Source organism: Colossoma macropomum, unplaced genomic scaffold (genome assembly GCF_904425465.1).
Source record: "Colossoma macropomum unplaced genomic scaffold, Colossoma_macropomum, whole genome shotgun sequence".
NCBI classification, from domain to species: Eukaryota; Metazoa; Chordata; class Actinopteri; order Characiformes; family Serrasalmidae; genus Colossoma; species Colossoma macropomum.
In genome coordinates this window covers 29211452-29228889 of record NW_023494809.1, presented here as the reverse complement: position 1 = coordinate 29228889, position 17438 = coordinate 29211452, and the positions used below count along the sequence as shown (strand labels likewise).

Here is a 17438-nt window from a genome sequence, read left to right as displayed (position 1 = left end):
ATCATGAACGACATTCAAGCTGAGAATTCCAGAACTGAACCTCCAGCCACAACCTCCACCCAACAAAGCTGCCAGCCGGACCTCCATTCTGTACTGAGAGAGATGAGCGCTATGCTGGCAGAGCTGAAAGTTGAGCAGAGACACACGACGACTGCAGTGAACAACATGGAGAACAGACTGAGAGCCAGTGAGAGTCAAGTGGAGGAACTGAGGAAGAAGTCTGGAGGAGCAGAGTCAGAAAAATCAAGGTGAGTCACTGAACATGTTTCTGTCTTAATTAGAGATTAAAAACTTTCATGTGAGAGATCAGACTGAAATAATAATGATCTCTTTGCTCACACTGTGTTCATCTTTAGCTCAAGTGGTGAATCAGAGACAATATTTGGGGCTGAACTGCAAGAACTGCACATTAAATTTATAATCAATTTACATTTAAAAAACATTCCTCTAAAGTTTAAACTTCTATGAAATTCTTATCGAAATATTAGTAACACTTTACTATAGGGTACTGTTCATAAGGCCATGACACCTACATAAATTTGTCATAATAACTGACATAACCCCACATAACTGTTTATTAATGCTTATTCCAACATGTGTCATTTGCTATAAAGGATAAGTTGGCCAATTTTGATCAACGTCTGCTAAAGTAGCCTTTTTGACAGATGATGCCTGTTGTAATAAGCATTTAGAAACAGTTATGTAGGGTTATGTCAGTTGTCATGACAATGTAGGTGTCATGAGCCTTATGAACAGCACCCTACAGTAAAGTGTTACCGAAATGTTTATTAAAGTAGACATAAGCATTTGACTTTTTGACTTAAACAAAAAATAGTGCAATATTAACCCACTACAGCTCAACATTAACTGTGTGAATTCACTTGAGACATTACTGACTGTAACACATGAACACATTGCTACTCAGAGGAACTAAAAGACTTGAAAATCTCATTAAACAAACAAGTGGAGAAACTGAAGAAGGAGAATCAAGGTAGGAAATTCCAAAGCAAACTACTAAGAGAAAAGGAATACGTTGACCTCCTTGCACTTCAATGCTTTTTTTGGGGGGGTTTTAATCATAATTATAGGTTATAGCTGCAGGTGTGCATGACCATGAGTTGTAGCCAAAGCAGACCAATCCCAAATGGTAGAGTCCAAGTGAAGGAGAAGGAGACACAATGACAGTGGGGCAGGCTGTAACGACCGAACTTTGTATTTGACAAAAATGTGCTTGTTTTGTGACTTAGCAGTAGATTTCTACACTAATGTTATTCACAACAGGCAATTATAGTATCTTATATAAAGTTTTGAAGGTTATAGCTCAAACAACCATGGTAACACTTTCTATGAATGTCACGTTTGTAAGCATCTATAAACACATTTATAACATGTTACAATGCATTCATATGGCATTATAAACATGGTTATAAATATTTATAAAAAAGAATTACACTTTATAGCCATGTTTATTATACGTTATGAATTGTTAATATAATGCATTGTAAATAGTGTAACATGTTATACTGTCAGTTTTGGATGTGAAGTGTTAAGTTAGTGCCAAGCTAACGGTGGTGTACATTACCTTTCCCACATTGGATAAAACACTGATGGCAGCACTAGTTTAAACACTGGAGGAGGCTTTAGTACAGTACGCTTCACTTTACTTAGAGCGGACAAATACGACTTATGAGCTCTTATAAATTGTTATGAACAGTACTTATAATGTATTATGTTCACAATTCATAATGCATAATAAGCATGGCTATAAAGAGTAATGCATTTTTTAATATATTTATTGCCACGTTTATAATGCCTTATGAATGCATTATAACAAATGAATGTGTTTATAGATGCTTACAAAGGTTTTCAATAATGTTTCTCTAATTTAGGTGTGTCAAACTGGGGACATTCTGAGCCAAAGTACTGCAGAGATCAGTGTTTACCCTTATCTAACGCTCTGAATTCAGTTCATCAAGGCCTAATTAGCTGATGAGCTGAATCAGGTGTGTTTAATGAGACAGTGTGCAGAAGTCTGCAGTGTTTTGGCCTGCGAAGACTGGAGCCTGACACATGTGCTCTAATACTTCCTTCAATACAATAATAACAATTATTAATTAATTACTATAACCCCATTGCTTACTCTGTGTTCAACACACTTTAATCCTCTGTGTTCATCTTTAACTCAATCAGTGAATCAGAGTGCCATGGAGGCAACCTTTGGGGCAAAACTGGAGGAAATTTATAATCAATTTACATTATAAAAATATTAGAGAAATGTTCCCTTATGTCTAAGTTCAAAGTTCTTCTATGAAATGCGTATTGAAATATGTATTAAAGAAGACATAAGCACCTGACTTTTTGCATAAAGAAAAGATAAGTGCAATATTAACCCACTACAGCTCAGCATTAACTGTGTGAAATCACTTGAAACTGTAACAAATGTGTATCTTGTTAATCAGAGGAACTGAAAGACTTGAAAATCTCATTCGACAAGCAAGTGGAGAAACTGAAGAAAGAGAATCAAGGTAGGAAATTCCAATTTTCCACAAAGTAACTGGGAGAACTGCAAAGAGAAAAGAAATATGTTAACCTCTTTGCACTTGAATGTTTTTTTGAGGTTTTAATCATAATTATTCAATAAACAACAATAATCTAACTCTACATTCAATGTACAGTGAAGGGGATGGTTATAACACACCAGTTTCACCAATCAGAAATAAGCAATGGGGTGATGTCACCCACCACTCTCCTGAGGTGAAAGTAGAAGTCCAGTGACTTTGTGTGAAATAGTGGTGTTCATGTAATAAAATTTGATTTTCAAATTAAGATATTAAGAAAGTTAAGTTTCACATCTGGACTACAGCACTTATATTAATGGAAATTGAAAATACTAGCTAATATGATATAAATCAGTAGTTTGTAGATCAAACAATCACCAAGTTAAAGAGGCTGAGACAAAAAGTGTTACCTTTCACAGTGTCCCCTACACTTCTCAGCATCTTTATAATATTGTGTCATCACTTCTGCCCACAGAGCAGCGTCAGTTAAATAGGGCATGTTGTCAAAAGTGTTCCTCTAATATTTCCTTGCTTACAATCTGCTTACATTGTGTTCAACACGCCTTTAATTTTGTGTGTTCATCTTTAGCTCAAGCTGTGAATCAGAGTGTCATGGAGGCGAGATTTGGGACTGAACTGGAGGAGCTGAAAACGAAAAATGACGGTAAATATCTAAAATTAATTGATAAACAGATTAGAGAAATATTCTCTCATGTTTCAAGAAGTAACTGCCTGGTATGCATTTCTTGGCCTAAGCATGACGACAAAATAAGTTGTTTCCAAAAAAGTTGAGAAGCTGTGCAGAATATAAATAAAAACAGACTGAAATTAAATGAAAATCATGTAAACCGTATTATTAATCAAAAAAGGTGCAAAGGCAACATATCAAATGTTGAAACTGAGAAATTTGATTGTTTTTTGAAAAATATATGCACATTTTGAATTTGGTCACAGCAACATGCTTCAGTTGGGACCGGGGCAAGTTTACCACTGTGTTTCATCACCTCTTCTTTTAACAACACTCTGTAAGTGTTTGGGAACTGAGGAGACACTGCTGTAGTTTTGAAAGTGAAATGTCTTCCTATTCTTGTTTGATCTAGGATTTCAGCTGCTCAACAGTTCAGGCTCTCCTATGTCATATTTTTTGTTTCATAATGTGCCGAATGTTTTCAGTGGTGACAGGTCTGGACTGCAGGCAGGTCAGTTTAGCCCCCGGACTCTTTTAATATGGAGCAATGCTGCTGTAATACATGCAGAATGTGGTTTTACATTGTCTTGCTAAAATAAACAAGGCCTTCCCTGAAAAAGATGTTGTCTGGATGGTAACATATATTGTTCGGCATTAATTGTGTTTTCACAGATGTGCTAGTATAATAATAACAAGATGGTTAATCTTTATCTCAGAGGATGCAGTGTTCATGATTCCCAAAAAGAATTTAAAATTTTGATTTGACAGAGAACAGGACACTTTTCCACTCTTTCCATCCTAAATGAGCTCAGGCCCAGAGAAGGCGGCGGTGTTTCGGGATCCGGTTAATATATGGTTTCATCTTTGCATGGTACAGTTTTAACCTGCATTTGTGGATGCAGCGACAAATTGTTTTCACAGTGGTTTTTGGAAGTGATCCTGAGCCCATGCAGTGATTTCCACTACAGAATCATGTCTGTTTTTAGTGCTGCCAGAGGACCCAAAAATCATGGCCAGCCAATATTGGTCTTTGGCCTTCTACCTTACATACAAAGATTTGATATGTTGTCTTTTTACTATTTTTAATTAAATATAAGGTTTAAATGATTTACACATCATTGCATTCTGTTTTTATTTACATTTTTGCACAGCATCCCAAGTGTTTTGGAAACAGGTTTGTAAACAGTAGGTAATTCTCTAACTAAAAAAGATCAACATTATGCCAGTCATGTCCATCAATGTGTTTTTTCATTTACATAGCAAGATTTGGAATGAAGTTTTATGAAAACAAATGTGCATTAACTTGATACATTAACGACTAACAGACATACTGTATACTTCTGTTACTGAAAGACTTGGAAACCTCATTCAACAGCCAAGTGCAAAGTCTGAACAAGGAGATTCAAGGTAATAAATTCTGCTTTTCCAAAGAGCATCTGAGAAAATTGTGAATATATGTATATGTTTATGTTTAAAGTACTAACCATTAATTTCTTGGCTCATTATTCAGTTATAACCATTAGAGCTTATTATTCAGTAACTGCTAAAATATTAATATTTTATGCAGTTGTAGAGGTAAGGAAGGGAAAGATGGACCTGATGAAAGGTCTGTGGAGGTTAACGAGTTCATGTTTTAATACAGTGTCTGATAATTATGTGAATTCTGACTTGATTTAACCTACAATATATAATGATATATAATCTTCTGTTCATCCAAGAAAGAAAAGTGGCTTTTTCAGCGTCACTTTCAAGAGGTGAAGCTGGTCATACTGGACCATACAATACTGAATTTCCTCTGGTCTACAAACACGTCTTCACCAACATCGGCAATGCTTATAACCCAGCTACAGGTGGGCTAATCATACACACCAACTCTGGTCCTGCATTTTTCAGTGTTTTTCTTGGTGTCAACACACCTGATCCAACTAATCAGCTCATTCACAGCCCATTAGTGAGTTTAAAATGGTGTGTTAAAGCAGAGAAAGCACTGAAATGTTTAGGGCCTCCAACCATACCAAACAAATGGATATGTTTAAACATGAAGTTATACATTTATTCAGCACTGCGCAAAAGTCTTCTATAGGCAGTCTAAGAAAAGTATATGTATAGCCATTTATCTGGGTGGTTATTATCATTACTTTTCATTACACAGTGCCATCAGAATGGCTCCAATTCCTGACAACCAGAAACTTTTGAAATCTGAAATCTTTTCTGTTTAGTCATCATGATGACTTCAGTATGGGATGAATTTTTGGACAGTAGCTATTACAGAATAACAGTTCCTAACTTCATAATCTCATCATGAACTCCAGATAAGAAAACAGCATCACACAAACATCCTAACTGACTAAACCTCCTAAATCCTGTCCTAACTTTAGGATGAACCCCAACAGGGTCCTCACTTCTGTTTAAGGTCCGTTTCTATGGTTTTTAGGCAGCTGTGTCAGCAGCATAGTTCACTACCAGCATAATGAGCTCCATTTATTTCTACTGTAAAACGCTGCTTTCACTGTGAGATGATTTTCTTTTCTAACTCTGCGTTTTAAAGATCTCAGACACTGCAGACTCGATCTCCACTGCCCCTCTGATCACCTTCGTGTGTTAATGTTGATGATGAAATATTACAGTGATGGTGGTGAATAATGAGGAGACGGAGCTGAAGGTGTGTCTGTTTATTAGGAGGAGTAACGTTAGCGCGCTCGGCTAAAGCGTTTGGGAAATGGAGACTGAAACTGGTTGAGCTGGTTAAAATCTTCCCCCTGAAATGGGAGAGCATTACTTCATTAACAGCTACTAGCGCTGCTCTGTAGGCGACCCTGCCAGTCTGCAGTGACAGCAGAGGAGGGTAAAGTTCAGCTCCTCACTGCTGGGCTTTAGTTACATTTAGGGATCATATGCCTTCAAAGAGGGGGGCAATTATTTATTATCGCCCACTCCTAATTCTTCAGTTATATAAAGCTGAAGTCAGATATTTACCAGCTTCTTGTGTGAATTTTCCTGTTCCACCTTAAATGGAGCAGCAGTTCTGATGCCTAAGGCACCAGAATGTAACTGCTGCACCATTTAAGATGGAATGGGAAATTTGGAAACGACATTAAACACTTCTCCCCTGTATCTCAACAAGAATCGGGACACCCTACACCTAGACATGAACACAAAAACAGAGGGGTAGGGCTAAGTGGTAAGAGTGAGGGGTGAAATGGGACTGGGCCCAAATCAATTAAGTCAGTGCTTATTAAAACAATAGCCAGTTGAGCAGTCTTTGTGACGCTCCTGCCATCCATGTCCCAATGATAAACGCTCTTTCAAAGTCACTTAGATCTTTTCCTCTTGTCATCTTGGCCAATCAAAATCAGAACTGAGGTGAGCTCAGCAGTTTTAAACATGCCACAGAGCATGATGGGATATTAATTACTTAACTGTATCATGGTCTGGAAGCATCTGCACTTGTTACGTTTATTTCTTTAATTTGTTACCCATCTACATATGTATGAATGCATGTATGCATGTATAATATAATGTATATTTCTGTGTCCACACAGGCATTTTCACTGCACCTGTGAGAGGAGTCTATTACTTTCGATTCACCGCTCATGGATTCGGTGGAAAAGATGTATCAGTGGTCTTACAAAAGAATGGACAGCACATAGTTGAAGCACTTGTTATTCAACCCCAGGACAGACTGAGTTCCTCAAATGGAGTCTCACAGTTACTGGAAGCAGGAGACGTTGTTTGTCTTAAACTCAGAGCTAATGCGTGGGTGTTTGATACAGCAGCTCACCATTGCACCTTTAGTGGTCAAATGCTTTTCTCTCTTTGAGCGTTTTCCATCAAATGGAAAAAGAAAATAAATGCTAAACGTATTTCTGTGAAAATGATTGGAAATGGAAAAGTTGTCTAGTTTGTATTGTCTTTGTTTTATTTTTGATTTGTGTGCATTCCTAAAAATGTATGTCACCGTCCTGCCTTCCACTACCCCTTTCCTTTCCTCACCCTTGTTGTAAAATGTAATATAAAACACAATAAATGGATCACAAAGAAAACAATTGGCAATGCTTTTCTTCATTTCTCATTTGTTTCTAACTGCTAATTACTATTTTCAGGAAGTGACAACAGACTGCCATACATACCTATATTTAAATCTTGGAAACTTGGTCACCGTCACTGTATTCTAACCAGTATATAGTGTAGAGTTAGTAATAACGTGTGTCTGCTTACCATGCTGTTCTTGTCATGGCTAATAGGAAAAAGGAATTTGTATTGTAAACTTGCTTTTCTTGGCTGTCCAAAGAAAAACGTCTCTAAAACAGTAGCTTTACAGGAGAAACCTGATGTAAATTAATCTAAAGAGGTTTTATTCCAAATAATTATGGAGCATTTCTATTGGTCAATTCATCACGACAATGTAAAGGACAGCCATGAGTGCAAATGATGTAGAAAAATGACCAAAAATGGAGATACACGTTGATATATATTGTTATAAATTATACAACAGTCAGTTCCGGCCACGCAAGCTGATTGGTTGAGAAGTGTTCTAACCGTGCTGTTATTTCACCATAACATCACAGGTTTTTCACAAACACTGTATCACTCCGCTGAGACGCCGTTGCTAAGCAACGACTTTGACAGCTGTAGGAGACGCTCAAGACATCTGAACGTTTTACTTCTTACTTTGCCACAAACAGAAAATGGACACTTTTAAGATCACGTTTGACCGACAGCCGATTTGGTCAGACTCTGAAGATGAGACGACACTAAATTCCCAAACTGTCATCACCACTGAGCAGCTTTTCAGTCGGCAGCTGTGACAGAAGAACAGCTAAACAACCTGGAATCAGCCAGAAATGAACCCAACACCATTCGCCAAACTAAATGGGCTGTAAGATGCTTTACAGACTGGCTGGAACAAAACAACATTAATACTGATCTGGCAAAAAATGACTCAGTTTGTGAGCTGTAAAACATGATGTTGTGGATTATCGTAACAAAGGATGTGAAAGTTAAAAAGTAACTGATAGAAGTTGCTTCACTACTGTTATCAGAGAGATAACACTCTCAGACTTCTACTTTCAGATTATCATATGATCAAAGTTGGCTCGTGTTGATGCAGCACTTCAGTTCCACAAACAAACAACCCTGTCATACAGAGTCATAACATTTCCATTTTATGACTTTTTAATCTTAGGATGTTCTTTTTGATTGTATTTTTGGAATTAAGCCAGTGTAACATGCTGTTCTTGTCATTGTTAAAGGAAAAAAAGGAAATCACAGATAATGTAAACTTGCTAATGTGACCATTTTCAATCTACAGCATTCTTTCTTGTTGTAATAAGGGAAGTTGTAAACTCAAACACACATACACAATTCTATCTCTGTACGACAAGAAGTATCATATCACAGACACTGTTAGTGTTGTTAACGTTCGCTTCTCATTAAGTTCTTTTGCTTATTTTCTCATTGTTATTATCTTTTTTCCTTCTCTTTCCGTTGTTTGTCCGTCTGTTTGTTTATGCTTTATGCTTACATGTACTCCCTCATGAATACTTTACAAATAAAATCAAGTTTTAATAGTCCTCCGATGAGGTGGGGTGGTGGCAGGCAAATAAATAAATAAATAAATAAATTAGTAAGGGAAATTTGTAGCAAGAGAAAAGTTTTATTCCGTTTCTTACAGTGTCATTACAGTAAGTCTGATGGAAACAAGCTGCTGGAGAGCAAAATGGGCGACTTTTTACACGTCTTTATACACCAAACTCGTCAAACCACGTCTTCGTGGAGCAGTCATGGTGGAACAGGAAAGGCCCAGACTGCTGACACAAAACTGGAAGCATACAATTGTCATAAAGGTCTCCCTTCACTGGAACTGAGGGGCCCAAACCCTGAAAAACAGCCCAGCCCATCATCCCTCCTCCACCAAACTTTACTGTTGGCACTCTGCATTCCGGTAGGTTAACGTTCTCCTGGCATCCACCAAACCGAGATTCATCATCAGACTGACAGATAGAGAAGCTGATTCATCACTCCAGAGAACACATTTGCACTACTCCAGAGTCCAGTGGCGGCGCTTTACACCCACTCCAGCCGACACTTGGCATTGCACATAGTGATCTTGGGCTTGTGTGCAGCTGCTCAGCCATGGAAACCCATTTCGTGAAGCTCCTGACACACAGCTCTTGTGCTGATGTTGCTTCCAGAGACAGTTTAGAGCTCTGCTGTGATGCAGAGGTAATTTCTATGTGCTATGCACTTCAGCACTCGGCAGCCCTGCTCTGTAAGTTTGTGTGGTCGCTTTGTGGCTGAGTTGTTGTCGCTCCTAGATGCTTCTATTTCAAAATAATTCTGTCTTTGAGCAACTGGTCATTAAACTGTCAAACGAATGATACTATAGAAAACATATTTTCATATAGAACAGGCTTTGTTTTTAATTTCCAGCTGCCTCTTTACTTTTTAGACTTTTTTAGTTCTTAGGAAGTTGAAGCTTAAAGTATCAGTTAATCAGTAATGCAGAATCAGGTCTTAGCTGCTGAGTTGAATCAGCTGTCTAAAAACCAAACAATGAACTCTGCAAGACTGTTTCCCTCCACTGCTTTAATGATTGGCACATTAATGCATGTGATGTGATGTGCCTGTGGCCTCTGTACGGTTAAAATCTAATGCTGAAACAGAAGTGGTGTTATGAAATATCTGAGCTCTACAAGAGACCTCCTCCCTTTTTTAAATACATTTTATATATATTTTTATATATATATATGGACCGGCGGCCTGTCCAGGGTGTTTCCTGCCTTTCGCCCAATGACCGCTGAGATTGGCTCCAGCTCCTCCCTTCGAACTAGAAGGATAAGCAGCTTAGAAAATGTGTATATATATATATATATATATATATATATATATACACATTGCAAAAATATACTTCATCATAAATATCATAAATACATTTGGAACATGCAGACTTACTGTCTGGAAGTTGGAGATGTCATCTGTTTTAAGCTCAGAGTCAATTCATAGATAAATATCACGTCACCATCACACCTTTAGCGGTCAGCTTCTCTGTCTCTACTTGAGCAGTTCATCATTAAATGACTGATGGAATGCAACTGTAGAAACATATTATTTGTTGTTACATACTTTTCTACTTTTCTTTGTTTGTCATCTGCTTCCCACTGTTCTATTTCAGCAGCTGACAACAGAATCCTAATTTTTAAACTCTTTTAGCTTAACACTTTTCATCACCGGAACTATTGTAAATGGTGTATTCTACGGAATATGTACTATTGTATGTCGGTCTATGGTCTTCTTCTTGTTATGACTGAAAGAAATAAGGAATTAATAAAATGTAAACTTGCTTATGTAACCATTTTCACTCTGAACGAACTACATAATCTTTCAACTTTAATTAGGAGTTATCAACGAAGGTCGTTACTTTAAAAAGTGACCTAATTTCATAAAAATATGAAAAAAACTGAATTTATGGTGGATTATTTTAACCAAAGACACGAGTTAAAAAGTAGCTGGTAGAAGTTATTGCATCACTTTCGGATTGTCACGTGACTAAAGTTGGCTCATATTGATGCAGCACTTCTAAACATGTGAAAATATGTTCCTTCAATATAAATTATCTAGTGCCAGTAATCAGCCTTCACGTTTTTACTGCATCTCTGTCAGAACACGTGCGGCCAGTGTAACAACATCATGTTTACTTTGTTTTATAGTGTTTTCAAGGACGAGATGAGATAAAACATATCAGCTATTAAAGATTCATGTTAGAGAGCAAATTACAGAACATATAACATTAACATAATGCAGTTAATGACTAACCGCACTGTATATATTTATATGAGTCCACCACTTAATCCCAAGAAGACAAAGGAAGCCTGTTAAGGATGAGAGCTGTTTCTCTGCTGGTGCTGCTGTGCTGCAGTTTGTTGGAGGTACAGTCGGTCAGTGTGAATGACATCATTCTGAGTCATTATGAAGGCAGAGGGAACCAGATTCAGGCTGAGGATCCCAGAACTGAACCTCCAGCCACAACCTCCACCCAACAAAGCTGCCAGCCGGACCTTCACTCTGTACTGAGAGAGATGAGCGCTATGCTGGCAGAGCTGAAAGTTGAGCAGAGACACACGACGACTGCAGTGAACACATGGAGAGCAGACTGAGAGCCAGTGAGAGTCAAGTGGAGGAACTCAAGAGGAAGGTGGAGGAGGAGAGTCAGATAAACCAAGGTGAGTCACTGAACAGGTTTCTGTCTTAATGTTAATCAAAGAGAAGTAAAAAACAATACGTAGAGGAGACGTGGACGAGTGGTAACACTTTTTATCTCAGCCTCTATGACTGCTCATTTGCTCTATATCTTTCAATCTCTGATAAAAGATACCATATCTGTCATTTCTGAGTCTCAGTCCTGGTGCTAGAGTCACACTGTCCTGCACTTTTAGAGTATTTCCTGCTTCCAAGACACCTGAACTACTTAAAAACTAAGTACCCAATTAAGAAGCTCCTCCTGAAGTGAGCTGGGTGTGTTAGAGCAGAGAGAGCATTACATGTAGGGCAGTGTTACTGCAGGACCAGGACTGAAAACCACAGAGTTAAAACATGAGACGCAACCTTTAACCAGCATTAATATGAGTGTGAACCAAATTGTAACTTCACCGTCTCTCAAGCTGCACACAGTCAAATATGATCATATAATGAACACACACAAGTTTCCCAGACAGTTTTGTTTTTCAGTCACTCCATCTTTGTTCTATCTGTACAATTTGAGCAGGGACACACGACGACCGCAGTGAACAACATAGAGAGCAGACTGAGAGCCAGTGAAAGTCAAGTGGAGGAACTGAGGAAGAAGACGGAAGGTGAGTTAAATTATAATCCAATCACTGATAAAGTCAATGTTATGCAAGATTAGTTGAAACAGTAGTTACTGGGCTGACATGTAGACAGCCTGGCCGCATTCTTAGTCTAAGACATGGGTGGAGAGCTCTGGTCTTAAAGGGCCGATTCCAGCACAGTTTGGTGATTTTATTGCTTAAACACACCTGATTGGACTCAGCAGTTTATCAGGAGGTTTAGTTGTTGAGTCACAGCAGAAAAATCAGTAAACTGTGCTGGACTCTGGCCCTCGGTTCCCCACCACTGGTCTAAGACGTGGGACCCAAACTATAATGTTTACTTGAGCTGATGATTATTTTGTTCATGATGTGTTCACACTTTAATCCTCTGTGTTCATCTTTAGCTCAAGCAGTGAATCAGAGTGCCATGGAGGCCAGATTTGGGACTGAACTGGAGGAACTGAAAACAAAAAATAACGGTAAACGTCTATAATTGATTTAGTCAGTAACAATGTTTAACCCCTTGAATGGCCAGGGCCCATAGGTGAGCCCAAAGTTTAGGAAGTCTAAGAATAGCTCAGCCAGTAAGTCCCTATAGTTATTGATTTATAAGCTTTAGTATGCAATAAGCCTGGGATTTTAAAGGGTTAATGCTGTGCAAACCTCACCTGCAAACCACCGACCCTTCTGATGATGGTGCTGCAGCACAGACTCGAACTATTGAACCACAGACAACAGGGAATATTCTCCTATGTTTCAGTTCTTATGAATTTCCAATTGAGATATGTATTTAAGTGGACACAGTCATTAGGCTTTGCACACAAAGAACTGCCTGATGATTCTCAGAAAGTTTCAGTATTGACCAGCGATCTGCATTCATGTGTTTTGTTCATTTAAAGTGTTGATTTTGGATGAATTTTTTATGGAAATGAATGTGCTTTCACTGTGACATGAATGACTAACTGATGTACTGTGTACTTTTGTTACTGAAAGACTTTGACAACCAAGTGGAGAAGCTGAAAAAGGAGAATCAAGGTAATAAATACCATTTTTTAACATAATATTTGAACAAATTATAAAGAGAAAAGGTATTGTTTGTGCATACAGATACTGCAAAACATAAGGGATGTCTTTCTGATTCTGCACTGTGTCCTCAACAGCAAAATTATTCCACAGTTATTCTGGCTCATGCTGACTCCAGTATTTTGTGTTAAGTTGGCTAGTTGTGGATCTTTATTCCAAATAGTTTCACAGATGATCTGTCGGACTGAGATCCTGACAGGCTGCTGAATTATTATCATGTATTCCTGGAATCACTGCACTACAGAGCATTACACTGTTCAGATGCGCCTGATTAGCTTTAACGTTTAGAAAGTGTGTGTCAATGTGCCTGTGTTAGACTCCATGCTTGAGCTTCAGTTAATTCGATTTAGGATCTACCCTATTTATAATTAATTTAAATTTGTGATAGCTACTGGTAGCCCTGCCAGCCAATTGGTACTTCACCACAGCTTCTTGTCTGAGGCAAGTTATTATCAGTTGAATCCCAAACCATTTACTAAATTTGGTCCTACAACCCTACAGAGTGTTGTTCCAACCACAGTCTGCTATATCGTAACAATTGCAGTTTAAAAACAGACAGCCAAGGCCTACTAGCAGTACCACCATGGCCCACTGGGGGCTCACAGTAGAACTGCTAATTCACCCTTTAACCCTGAAGATCAGTGCAGACTGCTGGTCACCATAGCAACACAGACCACAATCTCGCCTAGCTAGTAGCTAACGAAAAATTACAGTCTGTAAGGTCTTTCAGGACTGATGTGGTACCGAACTATTGGTTGACCAGTCATCTGTTGGTTGAACCATTAAACAATTCATGTCTCCTTTCAGCTGTTTTTATCAATGAGCCATTTTAAACCATAGATCTCCTGTTGGCCGGATGTGTTTTTGGTGGTGAGCCATTTCAGAGACCCACAGAACACTATTAAACTGGAAATATTCAGCATTGAATTCAACTCACTCAAACTAACCTGTCTGGCATCTTCTATCAGACACCATTGAAAAGCTTTGAAATGATCAACACTCAAACGTGATTTGGAAGTTGGGAGGTGAGAGAAATATTGGGCTTTAAAAACTATGTTAACCCCGTAACAGAGATATTAAATTAACTTTCCTTTTCTGGAGCACCTAAGCAGGATTACATTTTTGGCTGCCCTCCTAACTTCTAAAAGTTTTCGGGTCTCCATCCCGTCATGTGAATTTCATTCAGTGTATCATTTTCTGCACATTTTCAAACAGGGAATTTAAACTGTGTGAATACTGAATGAATTATGTGCTTCAAAGTGGTGCAATTATAGTGCTTAACTGTGACTTATATGGTCATACGCAAACGTTTGGGCAGCCCTGGTAAAAAGTTTGGGCACCCCTGGTTTTGTTGAATCTCTAAGTGAAATAATAATAATTAATCTTTAATAATATCTTTATCTATAGAGCACTTTTCATACCGGTCACATCCTCTACAGAGAACACGTCTGTGTATTTTAATGCACAATAACTGCTTAATTTAACATATTGGGGGAAAATAACTACATAAACCACATTTTTAACTATATAAACTTGTTTATCCCTCATTTATTAATGTTAGACTCGTTTGTTTATAGAGGTGAGAAGGAGAATTTGGGAGGTCTGTGGAAATGAATGTTTTACTGAAAATGACAACATTCAACGGTTCTTACTTGATTTAACCAAACATGTAAAATCTTTTGTTTACTGAAGAGAGAAAAGTGGCGTTTTCAGCATCTCTCTCAGGAGGTGAAGCTGGTCATACTGGACCATACAGCACTGGCATTACTCTGGTCTACAAACACGTCTTCACCAACATCGGCAACGCTTACAACCCAGTTACAGGTAGACTGTTCATACACATTATAGATACTGAAATGGTTTTTTTTTACATTTAATAAAAAAAAACATACATTATACTATGATGTATGTATATTATACTATGTCTACGTCTATGCAGGGTTTTTCACTGCACCTGTGAGAGGAGTCTATCACTTCAGATTCTCCCTCCATGGAGGCGCTGGAAGATCTGCAACAGTGGAATTACATAAGAATGGACAACACATAGCTGGAACACATGCTTATCAACCCCAGGGCAACGTGAGTTCCTCTAATGGAGTCTCACTGTTACTGGAAGTTGGAGACGTCGTCTGTCTGAAGGTCAGCGCTAACGCATGGGTATATGATGACTGGTTTCATCATAGCACCTTTAGTGGTCAAATGCTGTTCTCCTTTTGAGCAGTTAATCATTGAATGGACAATGGAAAGAAACTCCAGAAAGCAAAATGACCCAGCACGTATTCATTATTATGTATTTTCCTGCTTGTCTTCTTTATTTCTCATTTTTTTTCTAAATGGCAGCTAATTTTGTATTAGTAATCCACTGTAATCCTGTGTTGTTTGTAGCATAACGAAAGGAAAAAAAAGAAATTCTACTTAAAAATGAATTTACTTGTGTAACCATTGTGAATATTAACAAGCTCTTATAACCTACTTATACACATTATTGAGTTTTGAGTAATTTGAGTATTTACTTTACTTAAAAACAAAATTTAAACAGAAGAACATTTAATTACACCACAAAGGCATTTGATGCCAATAACATGTTCCAAAAAAAGTTGGGATGGGGGCAACAAAAGGCTGGTAAAGTTGTGTAATGCTAACCACCAGAACACCTGGTGGTTAATTGGCAACAGGTCAATAACGATTGGGTATAAAGAGCATCTCAGAGAGGCTGAGTCTTTCAGAAGTGAAGATGAGGAGGGGTTCACCACTCTGTGAAAGACTGCACGATCAAATAGCGCAACAATTCAAGAATAACGTTTCTCAACGTAAAATAGCAAAGAACTTTTGCTTTTCATCATCTACGGTACATATTTACTGTGTAAGTGTTTGTTTGCTCAGTGTAATCTGGTTAAGTGTAACTCCACATCTTTTCCATTGGTTCCTGGCATCGTGTATCGGCATATTCCTTTGGTGTGCATGTGTCTTATACTCCATGGTTAATGGCCAAGCCTACACTGTTGGCTCTCAGTGCAAATTACTGTATAACTTACTACTGAGCGCAATTCTACAACAGCTCAAAGGTACAGTAGGGACTCTGAAATTATGTATATTCAACTTAAATCTGTTAACTTGGTTCTTTTCCTCCTGTGATTTACTTGAGTTACTCAACTGAACACCTTGAAAGCTATTTAACGCAGTAGTGTGGGACTATTTAACATATTTAAATAAATCCAACATTTTCCATTGTGAACTAAACTAGAGCGCAGTGCAGCCACATCCATTAATATGTCAACAAAACTAACATGACAGTCTTCAATCATGTGGAACCCTTTTCTTACATTTGTAGTTTCTGCACAGGCCAATTAAAGCTTTTTTTTAATTAATATTTTATAGATATTACAAAATACTTATATTTGGGGAATACAGGCACCACATCATACATTCAAAAATTACTATTAGAATGTCAATTCACGGGGGCAGTCGTGGGCTGGAGGTTAGGGAACCAGCTTTGTGACTGGAAGGTCGCTGGTTCAATCCCCTGAGGTGACAGAACATGACTGAGGTGCCCTTGAGCCCCCAACTTCTCCCAGGCACAATGTATAGGGCTGCCCACCGCTCCAGGCAAGTGTGCCCACAGCCCCCTAGTGTGTGTGGTTGGTATAGTGTAGTGGGTAACACCTCTGCCTTCTATGCTGTAGACTGGGGTTCAATCTCTGCGTGGGTAAGCACCCTACACTATACCAATAAGAGTGCTTGGGCAAGACTCCTAACACTACCTTTGCCTATATGTGTAAAATTATCAAATTGTAAGTCGCTCTGGATAAGAGCAAATGCCATAAATGTAAATGTGTGTTCACTAGTGTGTATGTGGTGTTTCACTGCACGGACGGGTTAGAACGCAGAGGTGAATTTCCCCATTGTGGGACTAATAAAGGGTAACTTAACTTAAAGGTGTCACTAAGCTTTAACTTTACAAATCCAACTAGGTGTGTGTGTGTGTATATATATATTGTTTTTGTTTTTGTTTATTTAAATTTTATTAGACTCTTTGGTAACTAAGTATCATATTTAATATTTTCAGCCTAAAGGATTGTACATAGTTCAGACAAACCACTCAACCACTTTTTTCCTCCTTTCACTCCTCTGATTAATTTGATACATTTGTGAAAAAATGCAAACATGGCACCTTTTATATTTTAGTGTTTTTTTCCCCCAATATATTAAACTTAAAATTGCAGACTACAATTTGCAGAGGTGGTGTTATTATTGTTATGTTTATTATTATTATTATTTTAT

At 38.0% G+C, this 17438-nt stretch overlaps 2 protein-coding genes across 2 annotated transcripts; both read left to right on the top strand.

Annotated features, from left to right (window-relative positions):
- The first annotated feature begins 3 nt into the window (after positions 1 to 3).
- LOC118798718 lies at positions 4 to 7286 on the top strand. The gene is made up of 7 exons (XM_036558233.1): positions 4 to 248; positions 357 to 364; positions 926 to 991; positions 3148 to 3222; positions 4600 to 4653; positions 4965 to 5096; positions 6789 to 7286. The coding sequence occupies exons 1-7, from the start codon at positions 4 to 6 to the stop codon at positions 7064 to 7066; spliced, it is 858 nt and encodes a 285-aa protein (XP_036414126.1). The 3' UTR covers positions 7067 to 7286.
- A 3796-nt stretch (positions 7287 to 11082) lies between these two features.
- Positions 11083 to 15825, top strand: LOC118799137 (complement C1q-like protein 2). The gene is made up of 6 exons (XM_036558855.1): positions 11083 to 11468; positions 12003 to 12098; positions 12479 to 12553; positions 13068 to 13109; positions 14850 to 14981; positions 15097 to 15825. Exons 1-6 carry the CDS (start codon positions 11387 to 11389, stop codon positions 15372 to 15374), a joined length of 705 nt encoding a protein of 234 aa, XP_036414748.1. The 5' UTR covers positions 11083 to 11386; the 3' UTR covers positions 15375 to 15825.
- Positions 15826 to 17438: the final 1613 nt, after the last annotated feature.

Coding starts and splice junctions, on each gene's coding strand:
- LOC118798718 (XM_036558233.1), top strand. CDS start 4: ATGAACGACATTCAAGCTGAGAATTCCAGAACTGAACCTCCAGCCACA. Junction 992..3,147: donor ACTGAAGAAGGAGAATCAAG/GTAGGAAATTCC, acceptor GTTCATCTTTAG/CTCAAGCTGTGAATCAGAGT. Junction 4,654..4,964: donor TCTGAACAAGGAGATTCAAG/GTAATAAATTCT, acceptor TGTTCATCCAAG/AAAGAAAAGTGGCTTTTTCA.
- LOC118799137 (XM_036558855.1), top strand. CDS start 11,387: ATGGAGAGCAGACTGAGAGCCAGTGAGAGTCAAGTGGAGGAACTCAAG. Junction 12,554..13,067: donor ACTGAAAACAAAAAATAACG/GTAAACGTCTAT, acceptor TGTTACTGAAAG/ACTTTGACAACCAAGTGGAG. Junction 14,982..15,096: donor CGCTTACAACCCAGTTACAG/GTAGACTGTTCA, acceptor ACGTCTATGCAG/GGTTTTTCACTGCACCTGTG.